This window comes from Eptesicus fuscus, chromosome 21 (assembly GCF_027574615.1).
Source record: "Eptesicus fuscus isolate TK198812 chromosome 21, DD_ASM_mEF_20220401, whole genome shotgun sequence".
Classification (NCBI taxonomy): Eukaryota; Metazoa; Chordata; class Mammalia; order Chiroptera; family Vespertilionidae; genus Eptesicus; species Eptesicus fuscus.
Genome location: NC_072493.1, coordinates 44141451 through 44164589, shown reverse-complemented (window position 1 = coordinate 44164589; position 23139 = coordinate 44141451). Strand labels below are relative to the sequence as shown.

Here is a 23139-nt window from a genome sequence, read left to right as displayed (position 1 = left end):
TTCTCCACGCAGGGAGACCAGAGAGCAGCCGCGACCCTTTGTGTAGGACCGCTTTTAAGCCCATTAACCACATCCGGTTTTTGCAGAACAAGTAACCCAAGACAAAACAGTTTTTCCCAAGCAACGTCAGGATCATGCCAATGACGATCATGTTATTCACAGGGTCATGCTGTTCTCCAGAAAGCCTGACAGTGTTCTGTGAAAGAAGGCTACGTGCTGGGAAGGGGCCATGAGCCCGTATCTCAAGGCCTGGCCTGGTGTCAGCACTGACAACTCTATCTGGGGCATAGTCCACGGCCTCTCTGGAATGCTCAAAAATTCCCACTCTCTAACAATACTTAGTGAGCCCCTACCAAGAGCCACATCCCGGCTGAGGTTTCCAGCATCAAACAAGTCACAGAACGTCCGTTCTCGTGCAGCCGTTTTCCTCCCTAGAGGAGGAAGACAATAAACATGCCCAGTGCCTGCTTCATGATCTCCCAGGGCGGGTGCCTTCTCTGGTGATGGAGGGGAGGAGGACAGGGAGTGGCTGGGAGCGGTTTTATTTCCCATCGGCTGGTCGGGAGCAGCCTCTCCGGGGAGGTAACTCAGATCGCAGGCCTGAAGCGAGGGAGTCAGGGAGGTGATGGCGAGGAGGGCATCCAGGATGCCGCAGGCAGGCGTGCTGGACCCCTGCAGACGCTCTCTGCTTCCCCCACCTCACCCCCCCCCCTGGTTTCCCTGCTCCGCCCTCACGTCTCTCCTCAGCGAGCAGGAGGGCGAGCACAGGCAGCCGGAAGGAAGAGCCTGTGTTCTGAGGACCGCCGCAGGGGGAGTTGGGCTGAGAAGGGCTCGCAGTGGGGTTGGGAGGTGAGGACGGAAAAAGCTGGGGTTGCTGCCCTCCACAGTGAGAAGAAACCCAGGACCTTGGACCCCTCACCGTCCTCATCAAAATGCTCTGTGCCCGGCCGGCGTGGCTCAGTGGCTGAGCATCGACCTAGGAGCCAGGAGGTCACGGTTCGATTCCTGGTCAGGGCACCTGCCCGGGTGGTGGGCTCAATCCCCAGCAGGGGGCGTGCAGGAGGCAGCCGATCCATGACTCCCTCTCATCATTGATGTTTCTCTCTCTCCCTCTCCCTTCCTCTCTGAAATCAATAAATATATACATATACAGTATATTGTTTTTAAAAAATGCCTTCATTAACTCTTGTTGGGAGCTTTACACCTAGCAGCTGTGGGGATCCCCGTAAAGGGAGGACTGGGGGGCGGAGGGACAGGGTGGTGGGTAGAGGTGAGCGGGGCCTGAATCCCCAACCCAGGAGGGGAGGAGGGTGTGGGGCAATGCCTCTGCCCTGAGTCTGTGCAATCCGGGTGGGGCACGTTATTCTCAGAAATGCTTTCATGACATTTAAGTCCACTAGTCCATTTAGAGGAGGGAGTGGCAGGGGCGGCTACTTGCTGGACGGGAGGCCGCTCACTGTCCAGGCTAGAATTTGGTCTCTGACCATGTTGCTGAAGGTGGGGGGGGGGGAATATGTATTTTTATTGATTACAGAGAGGGAGAGAGAGAGAGAGAGAAACATCAATGGTGAGAGAGAATCATTGATCGGCTACCTCCTGCACGCCCCCTACTGGGGATTGAGCCCGCAACCCAGGCATGTGCCCTTGACTGGAATCGAACCCAGGACCCTTCAGTCTGCAGGCCGAGGCTCTATCCACTGAGCCAAACCAGCCAGGGTGAAGGTGGGTTTTCCAATGCACGCTCACACAGTCACGCATAGACACATGCTCAAACACGGCCCATAGGACTCGCATACACAACACGCTCACACAGACACACACACACAGACTCACGTATATTCTCACACTCCTGCAGGTCTCGTACGTCCTCAGATCACACACTAACCTGGCAGGGGTGAGGAGGACAGGGGTAGCTAGGGCCGTGGTCGGCAAACTGCGGCTCGCGAGCCACATGCAGGCTCTTTGGCCCCTTGAGTGTGGCTCTTCCACAAAATACCACGGCCTAGGGCAAGTCTATTTTGAAGAAGTGGCGTTAGAAGAAGTTTAAGTTTTAAAAAATTGGCTCTCCAAAGAAATTCCAATCGTTGTACTGTTGATATTTGGCTCTGTTGACTAATGAGTTTGCCGACCACTAATCTAGGGGAACTGTGAGAGGGGGCTGAGGCTGGGACCCTGCGTATCACCTAAGTCAGGAAGGGAGGAGCGACATCATCGGATGGCATTTGGCGCCAGCGGCGTTGTCCAAAAAGTTCATGCCATCTTCAACCGGTGGGTACTGGCAATATGGGGTGGGGGTGGGGGGGGAACTGGGTAAAGTATATGATTGTCTGACCACTATACTGTCCACCTGAAATTCATATCCTATATAATAAAAGCCTAATACGCAAAGTGTCCCCTCAGTGGGGAATTCAACCACTCGCTATGATGGGCACTGACCACCAGGGGGCGGCGCGGAACATGGCGGGCATCAGCGATGCGGTGCTGGCAGCAGTGGAGGCACTGCCCTGCCGGCCCTGATGGGCCCTGATGGGAGCAGGACCGCAGTGGGAAGGGGGAGCAGGTGAGTGGGCGGCACCAGGCCAAGGCGGGTGCGAGCAGGGACCCGATCGCCCCGCCCATCGCTCCGCCGAGGGTGACCAGCCGCAGCTCTGACACTTCTATTACAGAGAAAGGGCAAATAGCAATATTAAAACATTTCTTCTAATTATTTTCCTTTCAGTGTTCACAAATCCATGCACCGGGCCACTAGTTGAATATAAGCTATAATTGAAAAAAAGTTTAAAAAAAAAATCTTTAAGAGAGAGCCAGAAAGGGCAAGTTACAGACGTACGTACTCAGAGTGAACGCTCTAGAAACGGCGCTGGTGAGAAGTGAGGGGTCAGCAAGAGTGACCAGGGGACCAGGACCACCCGCCTTCCGACAGGGGGCCCTCCAGGGCAGCTCGCACTGAGTCTTACCTCCCGAGACCGGGCCGAGCAGCGGGGGAGGGAAGCTCACGGGGGGAATTCGGAGTCTGGGCCCAGCAGCCGAGGTGAAGATGAGAACCAGGCTCCACTTCCAATGCCCATCTTTGTTTCTCATTAAAATAAACCATTGTGCCCGGCCAGCGTGGCTCAGTGGTTGAGCGTCAACCTATGAACCAGGAGGTCACCGTTCGATTCCCGGTCAGGGCACGTGCCCGGGTTGCGGGCTCGATCCCCAGTGTGGGGCGTGCAGGAGGCAGCCAATCAATGAGCTCTCTCTTCATTGATGTTTCTATCTCTCTCTCCCGCTCTCAAATAAAAATATATTTTAAAAAATAAAAAAACCAATGTTGCCCCCAGCCGAGCGGCTCGGTTGGTTGGAGCATCGTCCTATACACCAGAAAGGGTTTGGGTTTGATCCCGGTCCAGTCGAGGGGCATACAGGAGGCAGCGGATCAATGTTTCTCTCACAATGTTTCTCTCACATTGATGTTTCTCTCTCTCCCCCCTTTCCTCTCTCTAAAATCAATTTTTCTAAGTTTCAAGTTTTAACAAATAATAAGTTTGAAAAATAAACAATAGGCCAGTATTGGCATTTTTGTGTGCGCGCTGGAAGGAGGCAAAGGAACAGACAGCTGGGCCTACAGCCTTCAAAAGCCAAGGCGTGGGGTCCTCGTCTTGACGTCTTGATGTTCCTATCTATTGGGTGTGATGTCTGTGAAACGGCAAGAATAACAGTACCGCCTTGCGGGGGGGGGGGGCTGTCTCAAGGATAATCCTATATAATAAAAGGCTAATATGCAAATCAATCGAACGGTAGAATGACCAGTTCCTATGACATGCACTGACCACCAGGGGGCAGACGCTTAACACAGGAGCTGCCCCCTGGTGGTCAGTGCACTCCCACAGGGGGAGTGCCGCTCAGCCAGAAGCCGGGATCACGGCTGGCTTGCGAGTGCAGCGGCAGTGGCAGGAGCCTCTCCCACCTCCCCTGCAGCACTAAGGACCCCTTGGGGGATATCCATTGGGAGCGGGCCTAAGCCAGCAGGCGGACATCCCCCGAGGGGTCCCGGACTGCAAGACGGTGCAGGCTGGGCTGAGGGATGCCCCTCTCCCCCAGTGCATGAATGTCGTGCACCGGGCCTCTAGTGAAATCTAATATCCAATGGGGCTCTGTGTTTGGACTTGGGTTTCAGAAAACCACTCTCCCCAAACACCAGTCCCGGGCCTTCGGCAAAGAAGAGTGAAACTGTGCGACTTCACAAGGAGCCCTTTGTGCTGAGTGTTTGCAGCGTTTTGAAACAATGCGCCTTAAGACGTCAGCCAGAGAAAGCTTCGGGGCTGTGGTGTGTCTCCTGTCTCAGCTGATAACAATTAAGAGAGTCACCGGCCAGTTTTCACACTTAGTCATTGTTTCACGCCTTACGCAAAGGACTGAAGGGTGTTTCACCAACTGTGTCAACAGCTCGAGCATCAGGGCGCCTTTTTCTTTTTTTTCAATTAGCAATAATCGCGCCTCGGATAAACCTCATTGGCTACGATACTGCCACTGCGCAAAGCTAGGGCGCCCTTTTCTTAACATTTTACTTTTTAAAAAATTTTCTTTATTGATTAAGGTGTCACATATGTGTCCTTATTCCCTCATTACCCCCCCCCAACTCCCCCACTCATGCCCTTACCCCCCTGTTGTCTGTGTCCATTGGTTAGGCTTATATGCGTGCATCCAAGTCCTTCGGTTGATCTTCTCCCTTACCCCCGCCCTCCCCTACCTTCCCTCTGAGGTTTGATGGTCTGATCGATGTTTCTCTGTCTCTGAATCTGTTTTAATTGTGGTAAAAATACAGTAGGTCCTGGGGTTACGTCGGAGATCCGTTCCTACGGCGAGATGTAACGCGATTTTCCCAGTACGTCAGAACCCACCTACATAAGCACCTCCGTCGCTCACATGGAGCTCATACACACCAGTAATGAAGTGAAACCGTAAAAAAAAAAAAAATGTAAAAGAAAGAACAATTCCTGACCTTTACTTGTGGTAAATAAATAATAAAAAACATAAAGCACATGTGTACATACGTCGAAATGACAGGACTTTTTTTTTATATATAAATACAGTAAATGGGAGATGGCGACATAACCACGAAACAACGTAACCCAAGGACTGCCTGTACATACACTGAGTGGCCAGATTAGTATGATCTCTGAACGCATAATAATCTGGCCAATCAGTATATATATATATATATATATATTAGAGGCCCGGTGCATGAATTTGTGCATGGGTGGGGTCCAGCCAGCCTGGCCAGGAGGAGGGGACATGGGCGGTTGTCTGGCCTGCCTGCTGGTCGAACTCTTGGTCAAGGGGACAATTTGCATATTAGCCTTTTATAGGATATACACTGAGTGGCCAGACTATTATGCAAATTGTCCCCTCGACTGGGAGTTCGACCAGGGGTCAGGGCCGGCCAGGGGAAGGGAGGGAGGCCCTGGCCAGCAGCCAGGAGGCGTGAGGGACCCTGCCAGGGCACAATTTCGTGCACCGGGCCTCTGGTGTGTGTGTGTGTATATATATATATATATATAATAAACATTACCTTCTATCCATTTGGAAATGTGCAGTTCCGTGGTGTTAAGTATTGTGCGACGGAACCCCAGAACTTTCTCATCTTGTTCTTGTGAAATATGAAATCCCCATTCCCCTCCCCCAGCCCCGGGCAACTGTCATTCTAACTTTCCGTCCCTATGAATTTCACTATGTTTTTGGTTTGTTTTATTGATTTTATAGAGAGAAAGGGGGAGAAAGAGAGATGGTGGGGGTGGTGTTTCTCTCTCGATGTTTCTAACTCTATCCCTCTCCCTTCCTCTCTGTAAAAAAAATCAATAAAATATATAAAAAAAATAAAAATTAGGCCGAAACTGGTTTGGCTCAGTGGATAGAGCATCGGCCTGCGGACTCAAGGGTCCCAGGTTCAATTCCAGTCAAGGGCATGTACCTTGGTTGCGGGCACATCCCCAGTAGGGGGTGTGCAAGAAGCAGCTGATCGATGTTTCTCTCTCATCGATGTTTCTAACTCTCTATCCCTCTCTCTTCCTCTCTGTAAAAAAAATCAATAAAATATATTTTAATAAAATAAATAAAAAAATTAAAAATAAACCTTATTTCAGATTAATTTAAATTGGCTAATTAAAATAAGTGACTATTCAAGAAAACTTACTTGTTCTGGGCAGGAAACTGTTCTTAAAGTATTAACTAAATTTTTTATTGATGGTTCATCTCATAGTAAAATTGCTTCACATGCAATGAATCCAAAGCAGTCATATTTCTGTGCAAAAAATTAAAAGTTATCAAGACTGCATTATAAAATTTCCAAAAGCCTCCTAATATTTAAATTAAAAAAGGGAGGGTAGGAAAAAAATAAAATAAAATAAGATCATTCACCTGCGTTCATAGTATTGAAACGGCGCCAGTTTTCCAGTGTTGGACCCGTACGGGGCTGTGAACGATACTATCCCTGAGGGAAACTGGGTGAGGGCTGTAGGAGCAACTTCTTGTGAGTCCGGAACTAGTTCAAAATAAAAAGTTATAATAAATTTCAAAAAAACAAACAAACAAAGTGCCCTGGCCAGTTTGGCTCAGTGGGTAGAGTGCCAGCCCGCTGACTCCAGGGTCCCAGGTCACGGGCACATGCCTCTCTTGCAGGCCCCTTCCCCGGCCCTGGTTGGGGTGCGTGCGAAAGGCAACCAATCCATGTGTCCCTCTCTCATCGATGTTTCTCTCTCTCTCTGCCTCTCCCCCTCCCTTCCACTCTCTCTAAAGATCCATTGGAAAACTATTCTCAGTGAGTAAATATACAACATATTTTTCATTCGATCGTATTTGCTCTATTTTCAGTGTTCTTTTTCTGGCCAGCTCTAATCACCTCACAACGAGTAGCAAGTCCCCTGGCGGGGTTTGGGGGAGTGGGGCGGGGTGGTGGGGGGGAGCTTCCCACGGAGTTCTCCCGGAGTGAAAGACTTCCCAGAAGCAAGCTTTGCAGCCGTCAACAGCCCGATGAATCATCCGTCATGTTCACGCCAACCATTGTTTTATAACGTGTGTCATTATCTAAGCGGTGTTTCACTCACCTGGGAATGAGCCAGCATTGCAGGCCTCCCCATGCTTAAAACAGGAGAGAGGATTTTAGAGAGTTGTATGCATGCATATAAGCCTAACCAATGGACACAGACAACAGGCGGTGAGGGCATGAGTGGGGGGTTAGGGGGTAATGGGGGAATAAGGACACATATGTAACACCGTAATCAATAAAGAAATTTAAAAAAAATAAAATAAAAGGATTTTAGAGAGTTAACCGAGTGTTCTGAAGCCCAGCAGACGCGTTGCTTTGCAAGGAGCCCGGCCTGGCGGCTGGCGGCGGGGGAAAGCGACGACTGCCTCTTGGCAGCTGCTCTTTATGTCCAACAAAACCCTTGCGGACAACCGAGACGCATAGTCTAGTTGTTATTTTTTTAAATATATTTCTTTATTGATTTCAGAGAGGAAGGGAGAAGGAGAGAGAGATAGAAACATCAGTGATGAGAGAGAATCATTGATCAACTGCCTCCTGCACACCCCCCACTGGGGATCGAGCCCACATCCCAGGCATGTGCCCTTGGCAAGAATCGAACCCGGGACCCTTCAGTCCGCAGGCCGACGCTCTATCCACTGAGCCAAGCCTGCTAGGGCATATTTTTAAGAAGAGATGACGGCAGGACAGACCAGATCACAGTGGAGTCTTACCACCCTACCCCTTTTTTTTATATATAAACATATTCTATTTGTGTGTGTGTTAATCCTCACCCAAGGATATTTTTTCCCATTGATTTTCCAGAAAGTGGAGGAGAGAGACACATGGATTGGTTGCCTCCCGCATGCACCCCGACCTGGGGATCCATCCCCCCCGGGGGGGGGGTGGCGGGCAGCCTACAACCCAGGTACATGCCCTTGACCTGGAATCAATCCCGCGACCCTACCGTGTGCAGGCTGACGCTCTAAACGCTGAGCCACGCAGGCCAGGGTCACATGTCCTATTTTTGGACCATGTGGAAATGATACCCATTCAAAAAATCAACTAGAGCCCCAGCCAGTTTGGCCCAGTGGATAGAGCATCGGCCTGCGGACTGGAGGGTCCCAGGTTCAATTCCGGTCAAGGGCATGTACCTTGGTTGCAGGCACATCCCCAGTGGGGGGCGTGCAGGAGGCAGCTGATCGATGTTTTTCTCTAATCAATGTTTCTAGCTCTCTGTCCCTCTCCCTTCCTCTCTGTAAAAAATCAATAAAAATAATATATATATTTTTTTTTTTAAATTAACTCGAGGCCCTGACCAGGTCGTTTGGTTGGTTAGAGCAGTGGTCGGCAAACTCATTAGTCAGCAGAGCCAAATATCCACAGTACAACAATTGAAATTTCTTTTGAGAGCCAAATTTTTTAAACTTAAACTTCTTCTAACACCACTTCTTCAAAATAGACTCGCCCAGGCCGTGGTCTTTTGTGGAAGAGCCACACTCAAGGGGCCAAAGAGCTGCATGTGGCTCGCGAGCCGCGGTTTGCCGACCACTGGGTTAGAACATTGTCCTGATACACCAAGGTGATGGGTTCGATCCCCAGGCAGGGCACATACAAGGAGCAACCAATGAATGCATAAAGAAGTGGAACAACAAATGGATGTTTCTCTCCCTTCCCCTCACTCTCTCTCTCTCTAAAATCAATAAATAAGAGCTCTAAAGCTTTTTAATGAACTAGGAATGATGTACTGCACACAGACGCTCATGCAGGCCTCGCTGGGTTCAAACGTGGCCCTTTCTTGCTGTGAGGCCTGGGAACAGCCCGCAGCCTCTCGGCGCCTCCTGTTTTCTCCTGTAACGTGGGAGTGACAGCAGTTTCTATTTCATCAGATGCTGGGAGGTTAAGTAAGTCGACATTCGTGAGGAACGTAGAATAGCTCCTGAAACTGTTGTATTGTAAATCATCGAATGAGATACAAGACGCCTTCATGAGCCAATTAATTAGGAGTCATTTATTGCACGCGGCCCAGAGGGATGTGTCTCTTCCAAATCTCTGAGCCCCGAAATAGAGGAAGTGTCTCGTATTTACACTTTTCGAGCCTCTTTGTTTGCAGATATTACGAAGGGCTCTGTGTGAGTTGTTGTTACAGACAGTTGTAACCTTGAATACATACACTGAGTGGCCAGATTATTATGATCTCTGAACGCATAATAATCAGGCCACTCAGTATATATATATATTAGAGGCCCAGTGCATGAATTCGTGCATGGGTGGGGTCTAGCTAGCCTGGCCAGGGGGAGGGGGACATGGGTGGTTGGCCGGCCTGCCTGCTGGTCGAACTCCTGGTCGAGGGGACAATTTGCATATTAGCCTTTTATTATATAGGATAGGATATACACTGAGTGGCCAGATTATTATGCATTCAGAGATCATAACAATCTGGCCACTCAGTGTAATGAGTTTGTGCTTGGCATAAGAATATGGGAATTGTTATCAGTATTCGTCTATTTTAGTCTATTACATTAGATGGCTAGCTTGCAAGGTCAGACAGCTAAGTTTATCTTTTTCTATTACTTGAGCTAAAAAACAAAGTCATTTTACAGAATAACAGACTGTCTTAAAGTGACAAGAGTTGACAATGACAGAGTTTACAGGACTAGGGACTATCTAACATAGCGGAGAATTCAAACAGCAGTTTTATACAAGATGGAGGTTACTCTGCTTCAAAACAAAATAATGGCTCTGTGGGATGAGGACGGCGGTGCGTGACTATGATTGTGGTTGCTATTTGTGACCTGCTTTCCCTCTGATCTCCTCATGTCCACGTCTTTGCGCCCACGTCTCCTCTTTTTCCTCTCCCCCGGGGTCGGGAGCTCTTCTGCCTCCTGGGCCAGGCAGGTCCTGTAAAGGAGGGAAGCAGACTGGACGTGGGCCACAGAACGTCACAGAACGCTCCCAGGGCAGTGGCCATCCGGAGCTTGCTGGGGGTGGACTAGGGCCACATGGGAATACATGTGTGATGCATTGTCATGTCTGATGTCATGGCCTTTCCAAGAGAAGCCCGAGATCTCCTGACCTTCCAATGCCGGTGGCTGCGTTTTTTAAATGCCTAGAACAGAGAGCCCAAGAACAGACACGTGCAAATAAGGTCAGCTGGTCATTGACAAGGGTGCCAAGAATACCCGGCGGGGGAGAGGGGGTTGGGGGGGGCGGGAGTGGAGGGAGATAGATTCTTCAGCAAATTGTATGGGGAAAACTGGACATTTGAACATTTGAATGAAATTGGACATTTATCTTACACAGAAAAATCAACTCAAAATGGATTGAAGACTTACACAGAAGACCTGAAATAGTAAAACTCCTAGAAGAAAACACGGAGGGGAAGTTTTGTGACATTGGTCTTGGCACATGCCTGGGTGAAGGGCTCAATCCCCAGTAGGGGGTGTGCAGGAGGCAGCCAGTCAATGGTTCTCTCTCATCATTGATGTTTCTATCTCTCTCTCCCTCTCCTTTCCTCTAAAATCAATATAAATATATATAAATATATATACAATATATTTTTTATATATATATATTTAAGAATGACAACAAATGCAAACACTGTGCTCCAGGCACAGTTTCCACTGCTTTATCCTATATAATAAAAGCCTAATATGCAAATCAACCAAACAGCAGAATGACTGGTTGCTATGACATGCACTGACCACCAGGGGGCAGACTCTCAACGCAAGAGCTGCCCCCAGCCCACAGGCCCCAGGCCAGCCAAGGCGGGTACCAGCGTGGGAAACTCCCCTCCCCCCCCATCGCCCTGCCAGTTGTCCTACTGATTGGCCCTGATTGCCGGCCAGGCCTAAGGACCCTACCCATGCACGAATTTTGTGCACCAGGCCTCTAGTATCTAATAACTCCTTTCATTTTTCTAACATTGTAGGAGAAAAGTTAATTATTCCCGTTTCACTGATGAGACCACTGAGGCACAGAGAATCTTGGTCATTTGCCCAAGATCCCCCAGCTAGCACATGACAGAGCAAGGATTTAAACTCTTAATAGCCCGGGTTCCAGAGTCTGTCTCTTAATCCGTGTCAAATGCAACTGGCAGCTTCAAAACTGTTTGTCACGGTAAATGGATGGTTAGTAAGGGCACTCCTTCTTCCCTCCTTGGGGGCATTGGTTCATTCAGTGAATATTAACTAACCACCTACTATGTGCTGGGCATGGTTGACCTGGACATGGATGTTTTTTTAATATATTTTATTGATTTTTTATAGAGAAGAAGAGAGAGGGATAGAGAGTTAGAAACATCGATGAGAGAGAAACAAATCAGCTGCCTCCTGCACACCCCCCACTGAGGACATGCCCGCAACCCAGGTACATGCTCTTGACTGGAATCGAACCCGGGACCTTTCAGTCCACAGGCCGACGCTCTATCCACTGAGCCAAACCGGTTAGGGCCTGACATGGATGTTTTGTCCTCACCGAGGAGCGCGTGTCCCAGTTGAGGAGACGGACGGAACGAACAAGCGAAGCACTAACTGTGTCACGTGATTTTGAGGTGGATCAAGTAAATGCCCACCTGTGACTCTGTGGTCTTCCTTGGAGACTTGGAAGATGGGATTAAATTAAAGATTTTTGCCGGCCGAGTTAGACAAGGCAGTGTGACCGGGGTGAGGCGATGCCATTGCTGGCTGTGATGCTGGAGGGGCGGGGCCGCCCACCCACCAAGAAACATGGGCACCTCTACCGGCTGGAAAAGGCGCGGAATGGATTCTCCCCTAGAGCTTCCCGATGGACAGCCCAGTGAGACTAGCTTTTTTTAAAATATATTTTATTGATTTTTTTACAGAGAGGAAGGGAGAGGGATAGAGAGTTAGAAACATCGAGGAGAGAGAAACATTGATCAGCTGCCTCCTGCACACCCCCCACTGAGGACATGCCCACAACCCAGGTACATGCCCTTGACTGGAATTGAACCTGGGACCCTCCAGTCCACAGGCCAACGCTCTATCCACTAAGCCAAACTGGATAGGAGTTACTTCCTTTTTTAATCCCCACCCGAGGATACACTCTTTATTATTATTTTTTCGCTCTTTATTGTGTGGTGTGTTTTTTTTAATCCTCACCCAAGGATATGTTTTTCATTAATTTTAGAAAGAGAGAGAGGGGAAAAAAACACAAAAACATTAACCAGTTGCCTCCAGTATGCAACCTGGGTATGTGCTCTGATGGGGAATCGAACCTGGGACTCTAACCAACTGAGCCATGCTGGCTGGGGCTCAAGAGGCTGTCTGAAGTTCAATCTGGAGGTTCCTTATGACAAATTCCAGCAAAGACGCTTTAATAATATTGAATGCAGCCCCAGCTGGTTTGGCTCAGTGGATAGAGGGTCAGCCTGCAGACTAAAGGGTCCCAGATTTGATTCCGGCCAAGGGCCCATGCCTGGGTTGCGAGCTCAATCCCCCCCTCCCCCGTAGAGGGCGTGCAGGAGGCAGCCAACCAATGATTCTCTCTCATCATTGATGTTTCTGGGCTGGACGGGACACCAGTGGGGGTCAGGGCACAGGAGGCACCAGGTGTGGGAAGGGTTGATGAGGGACAGTAGAGGGAGGCTGAGTGACTGGAAGACTGGGGAGCCCAGGGGTGAAAGAGGAGCAGGTCAGTGGCCTTGGTGGGGATGGAGGGGGGGGGGCACCCCTGTGAGTGTGGTGGGGTAGGGCTGGGTAGAGAATAGCTACTCAGCTACTCAGGTCAAAACAGGACCATCCTTGACTCCTCGCTGCTTCTCACTCCTGCCTGTGCTGGGTCAGCAAGCCCTGCCGGCTCCCTTTAAAGGAATTAGAAGGAGACCCCTCTCCCCGCCTCCCTACCACCAACCTGGTTAATGCCATCGGCTCCCGGGTGGAGCCCACTGCCTCTCCTCGCCTCTGCAGCCTGCCCCACACAGACGCCAGAGGGAGCCCGTGAGCAGGCCAGTCAGGCCGGGCCCTGCTTCTGCTCAGCCCTGTCCACAGCTCCCAGGCCCCTCAGGACCCAGCAAACAGCAAAGCCGTCTTTGCTCTCCGGGAACTCGGTTCAGACACACACGATGCTGGGCAGGCGTCCCAGGTCCACACACCAGAGGCGGTCGGATACCAGAGCAGCCTGGAAAGCAGGCAGGAGAGGACTCTCTCCCTGGGGAGCGGGGTTCAAGATAAGACTTGTTCTGGCAGGGGGGACCTCAGAGGACCTCACATGCCAGGCTGTGATGATGGGGACCTGACCTGTCCGAGTGCAGTGAGGAGTCTGAGGGGCTGTGAGCAGGTGAGGGGCGGGGCGGGTCTGAGTGTAGACAGCCCTCTGAGGCCACCTGGCGATGGATGGAGGGAATAAACTGGAAGGTGGGAGGTGGGGAGGAGGCTGGGGTGAGGGTTGGGGGTGGGTGCCTAGGAGGACACCCGAGCTGCAGCCAAGCCAAGGGGACAGAGGGGAGAGAACGAGGCAGAGAGAGGCAGACCGGGGACCTCTGGGCTGGAGGGACAGGGGCAGAGGTCACCACATGGCTAGGTGGACGGTGGGGCTGTCCCTAAGATGGGGAACATGGAAGTTTGGGGAAAGAGAGAAATGAGTGAGGACACCCTGAGGGAGAGGGGCCTCCCAGGACCAGGCGGCCGCCCTCGGCAGGCGTTCGGGGTCAAACGGAGGAGAGCTATGTGGCTGGTGGTGGAACCACGAGCGCTGATGAAAGACTCCGGGGAGGAGGAGGAGCAGGGTACAGGGCGGGACTCGGGCTGCGGTTAAGGTGAAGGACGTGTGGGGCAATGCCACCCATCACCCAGGTCTGACTCGCCAGGATGGGGGGGGGAGGGGGGACGCAGACGTCACCGTGCTGGGAGCAGGGCAGGGTGCCCTCCCGGCGAGCCCGCCATCGGACTCTGCTTATGGGGGTCTAACTGCCATCCTTCTCCCATCTTATCCGTGGGGAAGTCAAGGGCCAGGGCCCCCTAGACATTGGCCACTGACCTCCTACACATCCAGCCCCCATATGGCACCCCCTTCTCATAAAGGGGGTGGCTGTCCAGACTTGGGGAGGGGCCATGCTTATAATTTCAGTGCGTGCTCTGAGGTCAGTCCTCCAGCTCTCGATGCCTCCTCATTAGTCAAACCCGCCAGGAGAGACTCAACCATTGCCCAGGGCCCTCTCGAGTTCTGAGGCATGGTAAGGCAACTTCAAATTCCCAACTCTTTGGGTCCTCTTAGGGATGATCTCCAAGCCTCCTGAAGGCAGAATCCAGATTTCAAGCCTCAAAACCAGCATCAAGACTGCAGAATCCAGAGTAAAGACTCCAGCCTCCCGGTCGCTAAATTTATGCTCCAGAGTCAAGATTTTTAGGAGTCCAGTAATCATGGCAACCAGGTCCATGTCTGGCCTCTTTTTTTTTTTTTTTTTCAGCCTCTTAAATACACCATGCAGATTTGAAAGTCCAGACTTCACACTCCAACGCCAGCCCAGGAAATCTCAGGATCTAGACCTAGACTCTAGGATCCAGGCTCCAAAATTCAAAACCCACCATTCATACTCCAGCTTCCAGGCTTCACACAGCAGAAGCGAAGGCTTCTGACCTCAAGTCTTAGGTTGCAAATGCTAGATTCCAGACTTACAGATTGGATGCTAGGCTCAAAGGCCCAGGATCTAGAATCCAAGTCTGAGACGTCACTCAAAGGCCCGACCCAAATCCCAGAATGCAAGACTACTCCAAAATTCACACTCTAGAATTCAGGTCACGAATCCCCCAACTCTAGACCCCAAAATTCAGAATCCAGAACCGGAGAACCAGAATCAGAGACCCACAACCAGAGATCTGGATCCAGAATCCAGAACCCTAGAGATCCAAAATCCAAAATTAAGACGACTAGACTTCAAGACCTAGAATCGGGTATCTGGATCCAAAACCCAAGGTCCAGAATTGGAGATACTAGATTCAGAACCCAACGTCAGAAATCAAAGATCCAGAATCCAGAACTGGGGGCGGGGGGAGGTCCAGAATTCAGAATCGGAGATCCAGAGTTGGGAGTCTAGATCCAAGTCCAGAATTCAAGATCCAGAACCCTACTCCAGGCGCAGGAAGTATGACTCCAGAATCCAGTTCCTACACTCCAGACCCCAATTCCAGGTTCCAGGTTCCAGAATCCAAAGTTCTGTATTTTGACCCCCCCCCAATTTTCAACTCCGGCCATCCTGCCTCTTCCCCCTTGTGGAACTGCCCCTGGCGGGGGAAATTCCTCCTTTAGACTCAGACCAAAGTTTCAGCCTAATAAACGTTTATTAGGCCTCATCTCCCACCCCACCAGCCACCTAGGCGTCCAGCCTGTAAAGGTGACTCTCAGCCGCCTCCCACCCCACCCTCCCCAGCCTCCCCAGGCCCGGGTGGGGCTGCAAGCTTATAAACTCAGGCATTCGGGTGCCCGCTCCCCTTCTTCTGGCATCCAAGCCGCCCCAGATGCTGCTGGAGCATCGGAAGGGGGTAAGATCTTCGGGACAGGAGTGGGGGGGGGGGTGGTGAGGGGAGACAGTCTGCCCTAAGAGAGACACAGGGACCACCCTGTGGGAGTTGAGTGTCAAGGTCACCTGGGTAGGCCCATGTGTCCTTTACTGGTGGTCTACATTGAACTTGAACCAAGAAAATGCCCTGGAGATATAAGAAGGAGCTGGGGCGGGGAGGGGAAGGGGGGAGCTGGGGGATGGGGATGCAGGGAGGGGGCTGGAGTGATTCTGGAGGATGCCCCTGAAAGCACTTGAACCAAAGCCAAGAACAGGGTCAGGAGTTATCACGGGTTCAAGTCAGCTCGGCACAGCTCCCTGCGGTGTGTCAGGTGCCAGGCCCCAGGCTGGGCAGGGCAGGGGACACGGAGAGAACCCAACCTGAGCACTCCTGCGGACCTGCGCTGTGACGGAGGCAGAACAGACACTGTGGGACCCAGAGGAGGTACCTGTCAGGAATCAAGGCCTCCGAGACGTGGGGGGCGGAACCTCCGAGAGAAAAATAAATTTGGAGGAGGAGTTAGGGAGGTTGCCGGGCAGTGCCGAGGACCCCCCTCAGGGAGTTCTGTCGGGTGGGGGAGGCAGACTCCACAGCCTGGGAGAGGTCAGAAAAGGCCTCCAGGAGGCAGTGGGCCCTGAAGGGAAGGGCATACCTGGAAGGAGGAACGGCCCAAGCGAAGGCACAGAGGCATGAAATTGCAGGAAGGAAATATGGAAGAATCAGCTGTGTCTAGAACGTGATGTCCTGGGAGACCCAGCCAGCAAGGCCGGGAGGGGAGAAGCCATCGGGTCCCCGAACGTGAGGCTGGGGGGCTGGGACTTTATCCTGGGGGCACTAAGATTCGTGCCAGCTGTGAGCAGGAATGGGACGTGGTCGACTCCAGGTGCAGAAAGACCCCGTGGGGTCGTATAGGCTGGGAACCTGAATGGAGACACGGACTCGGGGAGGGTGCGGGGGACCCCAGAGGCTGGACAGGAGGCTGGCATAGGGTTTGGGAGAGAATGTATCCTGAGCCAGGACCTGGGAGATGGAGAGAGATCTAGGGGCCGGGATAGCCTCTGCCTGGAGGAATGGCAGACCCATCGCAGATGGGATTCCCCAGGCAGAAGAGCAGGCTGGGGATGGGGGTGGGGAGCGAGGATGGCGAGAAGACCTTTCTTAAGCCGCAGGTGGGATACGTTAGTGTCCTGAGGGGTCCCGATGGGGGCAGGAGGAGCCAGCCTCACCCCGGTTCACTCTCTCCTCTCCCCAGACTTCAGCAGCGCCCGGGTCCCTCCTCCACAATGTGGCTTCTCGTCTTTTCCTTCCTGCTGATGTCTGCCGGTGAGGTGGGCCCGGGCCAGGTTGGGGTCTTTGGGAGGGGGGTGCTCCCCTGAACGCCCCCATCCCGAGCGCATCCAGGCCCTGCAATCTGCCAGCCCTTCCTTTACCCAGAAACCAACTGATGGTCGGTTCCCTCCCTCACCCCTGCCCCACCTCAGCCACCTGCCGATATCTTTGAGTCCTCACTCCATCCTGACAGCTGTCAGGCGCTGGGGGAGGGGGGGGAGGGGAGGAGGGGGGCAGGGAGGGACCGCTGTGGACTCCCCGTGCCACGTGGGGCCTCTCACTGCCCATGACAACAGGCACCGCCCTGGGGTGGCGTAGACCCGGGTTTCAGTTCTGGGGGGGTCCCTTAACGTCTGTGACAGGTTCCCCCACTGTCCCACGGAGAGAACAACAGAGGTGGGAGGCACTAGGAGGGCCTGTAAGAGTGGCACCCAGGCATGGCGCTCAGCACTAGGGAGGGCCCTCTGATCCAGGCGGCATCCCCGTGGGGCGGGCTACGGGCCTCTCCTTCGGCAGAGGACGGGGCTGTGACTCAGAGAGGGGCAGCCACGAGGTCAAGGTGACCCTCGGTGGCAGGAGAGCTCCTGACCACATCCATCTACCGCCCGTGAAGAACTTAGCTGTAACCTGATGCCTCCACCCCGAGGAGTCCAGGGTGGACTTTCATGAACTGGCACACACACATGACCCTCTCGCCCCAGGGGGCCCCTCCAACCTCCCCTCACCCCCCCACCCTTGCCCCGCTGCCAGCATCCCCTTGGGCTCTGTCCGTGCTCTCTCCTCCCCGCCTCCCGGCCTGCCGGCTGCGCCCGCGGGGGCCTCCGCCCTCCTCCGGCTTGGACTGGCCAGGTGCGGCCTCGGTGCCCAGCTGTTCCGTCGGCACCCTCTGCCCTTCTCCGAAGGACGACCCACCCTTCCCTGGTTCAGTCCCGTGTCCACCTCATCCCAGTTCTCCCTGCCTTGCCAGGGCTCCTGGCCCAGTTCCCAACCCTAGAGGGCAGAGCATGGGCATTTGATCTTGGCTGTGAAACCCTGCCCCAGTGTGGGTGGCATTGTGTGTCTGGCTGTGACCTTGAGGGGACATGTGCACGTTGCCCAGTGTAGGGGGTCATGGTCCCATGACCTTGAAACATCCCTGTGGATGTCCTTGTGCATGGTGCTGTTGGAGGGAGGGGGAGTGCAAGATCCTGCTCACATGTGTGAGCCAGGTCCCCACACCTGTGATGAGTGACCCTCTCCCCCAGACCCCCGGACCCCAGCCCCCCACAGCTCCTTCTTGTACCTCCAGGACTTTTTCTTGGTTCAGGTTCAACTTGAACACCAAGCAACTGACTTGGAGGCTGATCTAGAGATGGATAAATATGTCCCATTCTGGTTGCCTGTGTCTCCAGCTAAATATATGTCCTTGACCTTGAATGGCCAGACCTGCATCCAGACATGGCCCTGTCCAGGGGACCCAGTGTTGGCCCTTTGAGTCTCCACAGAGTGGCTTGGGGATGAGTCACAGCTTTGACCTGGACTATCTTGATCTGGGTCTGGTCATACACCTGACTTACTTTGGCTACATTGGTGCCCACAACCTGAACATCCACACGTTCTGTCTGCATAAATAAATCTATGAATCGTTTGTTTAAAATAACTAACATTTATTAAGCAGTCACAATATGTCAGGCATCGCAAGCACACACACACACACACACACACACACACACACACACACCTATCTAATCCTTACAACAATCCCATCTTACAGATGAGGAAACAGAGGCACAGAGAGGTCAAATAATTTGCCCAGAGACTCACAGATCATATTGTTTGGATGCGGGGCAGGGGTTGGGGTGTAACTCTATCACTCCAAATTTAACCATGATCCTATAGACCCATGGCTGTGAACAAGTTTCGGGGGGCCTGAGTACATATCAGTGTCTCTCCACATGTACCTTTACTAAAGACCCCACCTTGTATGTCCAGACCCCCATGTGCAAGTGTGAGCACCTGTGACCTGGTGTGCGCAGACCCACGCTGAGTCTTCTATTTGCGAGCCCGTCTGTGAGTGTGTGTGTGCATGCTGGCACACACGCCCACATGTTAACTGTCTACATTCCTACACACATGTGAACCCCTGTGCTGTGAATTTTTTTAAGATTTATTTATTATTTTGTTGTGGTTGTTAATCCACCCAAGGACACTTTTCCATTGATTTTTAAAACTATATTTTTATTAATTTCAGAGAGGAAGGGAGAGGGAGAGAGAGATAGAAACATCAATGATGAGAGAGAATCATTGATTGGCTGCCTCCTGCATGCCCACACAGGGGATCAAGCCCGCAACCCGAACATGTGCCCTGACCGTGAGTCGAACTAACACTTCCTGGTTCATAGGTCAACACTCAACCCCTGAGTCATGCTGGCCGGGCTCCATTGATTTTTTTTTATATATATATATATTTTATTGATTTTTTTACAGAGAGGAAGGGAGAGGGATAGAGAGTTAGAAACATCGATGAGAGAGAAACATCCATCAGCTGCCTCCTGCACACCTCCCTACTGGGGATGTGCCTGCAACCAAAGTACATGCCCTTGACCGGAATCAAACCTGGGACCCTTGAGTCCGCAGGCCAACGCTCTATCCACTGAGCCAAACCAGTTAGGGCTCCATTGATTTTTTTATAGAGAGAGTGGAAGGGGCGGAGGGAGAGACAGAGAGAAAAACATCAATGTGAGAGAGACACATCAATTGGTTGCCTCCCACACATGCCCCGACCGGGGTTACGGATCGAGTCTGCAACTGAGGTACATGCCCTTGACCAGAATGAAACCCACGACCCTTTAAGTCTGACAACCAGTGCTCCCTCCACTGAGCCAAACCGGCTCGGTCTGTGCCGTGATTCTTGAAGCTGCAAGTCATGTCGGTGCACGTGAGTTTCAGCTTCCAGTGCTGTCCATGTCAGCTCCCACGTGTGGGAGACGCGCTGCGCCCGCTCCCTTGCCCGTGACCTTGTGTGGTCTCGCCTGTGTCCTTGTACGTATGACACACTGCATTTGGCTGAGATGTCCAGGCTCCGGAGCCAAGACTGCGTGTCACACGTATCGAGTGCCTGGGACAGCTCAGTGACCTTGAATGAATGGCTGGTTCCAAATGGCCATCTGCCTGCGCGGCATCCATGGTCCCTTCTCCACTCCCAGTGACAGAGGACGCCTCCTCCTCCGGCCCCTTCCCTGTCCCCTCTCTCCCAGGGGCCTGGGAAATGGGTGGGGGCCAGGGACAGGGGCACAGTTCTGGAGGAGATCAGCAGAAGTCGTAAACACTAGAGCAGGGGTCGGCAAACTCGTTAGTCAACAGAGCCAAATACCAACAGTACAGCGATGGAAATTTCTTTTGAGAGCCAAATTTTTTCAACGTAAACTATATAGGTAGGTACATTGTTATTAACTTAATTAGGGCACGTGGTATTTTGTGGAAGAGCCACACTCAAGGGCCAAAGAGCCGCATGTGGCTCGCGAGCCGCAGTTTGCCGACCACTGCGCTGGAGAGAAGGCAGTGCTTACAGATCAATACAACGTGTGGGGGAGGCACAGGTGAAAAACACACAGTGAGGGCAGGGTGCAAGGAAAAGAACTCTGACACAGCCCGGCCGGCGTGGCTCAGTGGTTGAGCATTGACCTAGGAACCAGGAGGCCGGGGTTCTATTCCGGGTGGGGGCACCTGCCTGGGTTGCAGGTTTCGTCCTCAGCGTGGGACATGCAGAAGGCAGCCAATCCATGATTCTCTCTCATCTTTGATGTTTTTATCTCTCCCTCTCCCTTCTTCTCTGAAATCAATAAAAAAATATATATATTATTGATTTTTTTTTTACAGAGAGGAAGGGAGAGGGATAGAGAGTTGAAACATCGACCAGAGAGAAACCGATCAGCTGCCTCCTGCACACCCGCTACTGGGGATGTGCCCGCAACCAAGGTACATGCCCTTGACCGGAATGGAACCTGGGACCCTTCAGTCCGCAGGCCGACGCTCTATCCACTGAGCCACACCGGTTAGGGAAAAAATATCTTTTTTAAAAAAAGAAAAGAAAAGGACTCTGACACACACACCCGCTCCTGTCCCAGCAGCTCAGGACAACAGCGGCAAGGTGCTGAAAGGCCAGGAGTGCGCGCCCCACTCCCAGCCTTGGCAAGTGGCCCTCTTCGATCGCGGCCGCTTTAACTGCGGGGCTTCCCTCGTCTCCCCATACTGGGTGCTGTCCGCAGCTCACTGCCAAACCCGGTAGGAAGGCGCGGCTCGGGGTCCCGAGGGCCATGGCGGGAAGGGTCTAGGGGTCTGAGAATCTTGACTCTGCGGAAGAGCGAGCTGGAGCCTGAGGACCGAGTTCCAGGTGTGGCATGCCTGCCTGTGCACGCTTTGGTCCGGATAGGGGGGCGGGGGAGGGGGGCCCTTAGGGGTGGAGGGAGGGAAAGGGCTGGAACGATTGGCTTTGGGGCTTTAGGGGGAGGGCAATAGGATATCTAGATTCCACAGGGGTCGAGGGGCCCCAGGTTGCCCGCTCTTTTATGTTTCTGTCTACTCCTCGCCCCCCTCTTGCGGGTAACCACTCGCCCGCACAGCCACATGCGAGTGCACCTGGGCGAGCACAACCTGCGCAAGCGCGATGGCACGGAGCAGCTGCGGACCGTGACCCGCATCATCCCGCACCCGGGCTACGTGGCGCGCACGCACCTGCACGACCTCATGCTGCTGCGTCTCGCCCGGCCTGCGCGCCTCTCCTCGCAAGTGCGCCCCGCGTCGCTGCCCGCGCGTTGCCCGCAAGCCGGCGACCCCTGCGTGGTGTCCGGCTGGGGCCTGGTGTCTGCCTATGGGTCTGAGACCTCCGGGAGCCCAGAGTCTCAAGGTGCGTGGGATGATGGAGGCGGAGGTCAGGCCTCCGGGGACCCTGCCCTCCAAGGGCTCTTGGGCGCAGAGAACGAGGGCCTGAAAAATGTGTGGGTTCACTCAAGGCGCCCTGTCCTCCCCAGTGAACCTCCCAGACACCTTGCACTGCGCCAACATCAGCATCATCTCGGACGCCTCTTGCAGCAAGGACTACCCAGGGCACCTGATGAGCACCATGGTGTGTGCGGGCGTGGAAGGCGGAGGCACCGACTCCTGCGAGGTCAGAGCCGAGAGGGGGCCACGCCCTGCGGAGAGGAAGGGGCCAGGGTCGCATTTTGCTGGCTTGGGGGCCAGAGAAGAGACTAGGGATAGGTCTGGGGGAGGAGAAGGAGGGGCAGTTAGAGTGGGGGTGAGATTGGCAGTTGGAGATGGTGGTGGGTGTGGGATGGCATGGGCTGGAGTTAGGATGCAAGGACGGGACAGTGGGCGTGGGCCTGCTTCCGTTTTGAATGGGGAAGATCTAGGGGTTGGGGGAAGGGTTTGGGAGGGGGGGACTGGACATGGGTTGGCTGAGTATTGGGGTGCATTGGGGTGGGGCTGGTTTGGGTTCACCTGGGTGCTATTGAGTTAAGATGGGGTGGGTTTGGATCTTGATTGCGATGGTGAATGGTGGTTAGGATGGGGCTGGGAACACTAGAGCCGATAGTTCTCACCCCAGCTTCCCTTTCTCCCCGCAGGGGGACTCCGGGGGACCCCTGGTCTGTGGAGGCATCCTGCAGGGCATTGTGTCCTGGGGTGATGTCCCTTGCGACACAACCACCAAGCCTGGGGTCTACACCAAAGTGTGCAGATACATGGACTGGATCCGGGACACCATGAGGAGGAACTGACTGTTTGGGGCCTACCAACCCTACCCCCCTCCCAACCCGCCCCCCACCCTCACCCCCCCCCCAAGTGTCTCTGACTGAGCAGACACTCCCATGGCCACTCCATCCTGACCTGGGACAGAATCAGCCACACACACACCCCAAAACCCCATTTGTCCAAGGCCCCATGTTAGCCAAGGGCTTGTCCGGTCTGATGTTCGATGCCAGTTTCTCTGGGAGAGTTTCTGTGACTTTCTTCTGGGGCTGAGGGGATGTGGGGACCAGAGACGGGGCGGGGAATCCAGACCCAAGGTACATTGTTCCTTTCCACCCCGGGACCTGACCCCTGGGTGAGGAGAAATGGCCTGAAGCAGGGCTCTGTTCACTCAACGCGTGAGATCAGCTGTGTGGCCTTGAGAAAAAGGCTCAGCCTCCGTTTCCCCATCTGTGAAGCAAGGACCCCCCTATGGCTTCACTCACAGGGTTAAAGGAGGAAATCCACATGAACTGATTCAAACAGGACCTGGCACTGGGAAGTACTCTATATCTCTGGACCCAC

General features: G+C 53.1%; 1 protein-coding gene and 1 pseudogene across 2 annotated transcripts; one reads left to right on the top strand and one right to left on the bottom strand.

The window, feature by feature from the left end:
• Positions 1-4355: 4355 nt before the first annotated feature.
• LOC129147839 (U4 spliceosomal RNA) lies at positions 4356-4524 on the bottom strand (annotated as a pseudogene).
• A 5005-nt stretch (positions 4525-9529) lies between these two features.
• Positions 9530-22604, top strand: KLK15 (kallikrein related peptidase 15). 2 transcript variants are annotated; one of them, XM_054710161.1, is made up of 7 exons: positions 9530-9545; positions 16293-16317; positions 16772-16842; positions 20955-21111; positions 21450-21733; positions 21858-21994; positions 22452-22604. In XM_054710161.1, the coding sequence occupies exons 1-7, from the start codon at positions 9530-9532 to the stop codon at positions 22602-22604; spliced, it is 843 nt and encodes a 280-aa protein (XP_054566136.1). The 2 variants fall into 2 exon arrangements, with proteins under 2 accessions (XP_054566136.1, XP_008152539.1); XM_008154317.3 differs by lacking the exons at positions 9530-9545; positions 16293-16317 and having other exon boundaries at positions 16803-16842; positions 20958-21111.
• The last annotated feature ends 535 nt before the right edge of the window (positions 22605-23139 follow it).

What these genes read in the sequence shown, in the direction of transcription:
- KLK15 (XM_054710161.1), top strand. An exon ending in AAGCCATCGGGTCCCCGAAC is followed by an intron (nt 16,318 to 16,771) that starts GTGAGGCTGGGG and finishes TCCTCTCCCCAG; the next exon opens with ACTTCAGCAGCGCCCGGGTC. An exon ending in GAGGCACCGACTCCTGCGAG is followed by an intron (nt 21,995 to 22,451) that starts GTCAGAGCCGAG and finishes TTCTCCCCGCAG; the next exon opens with GGGGACTCCGGGGGACCCCT.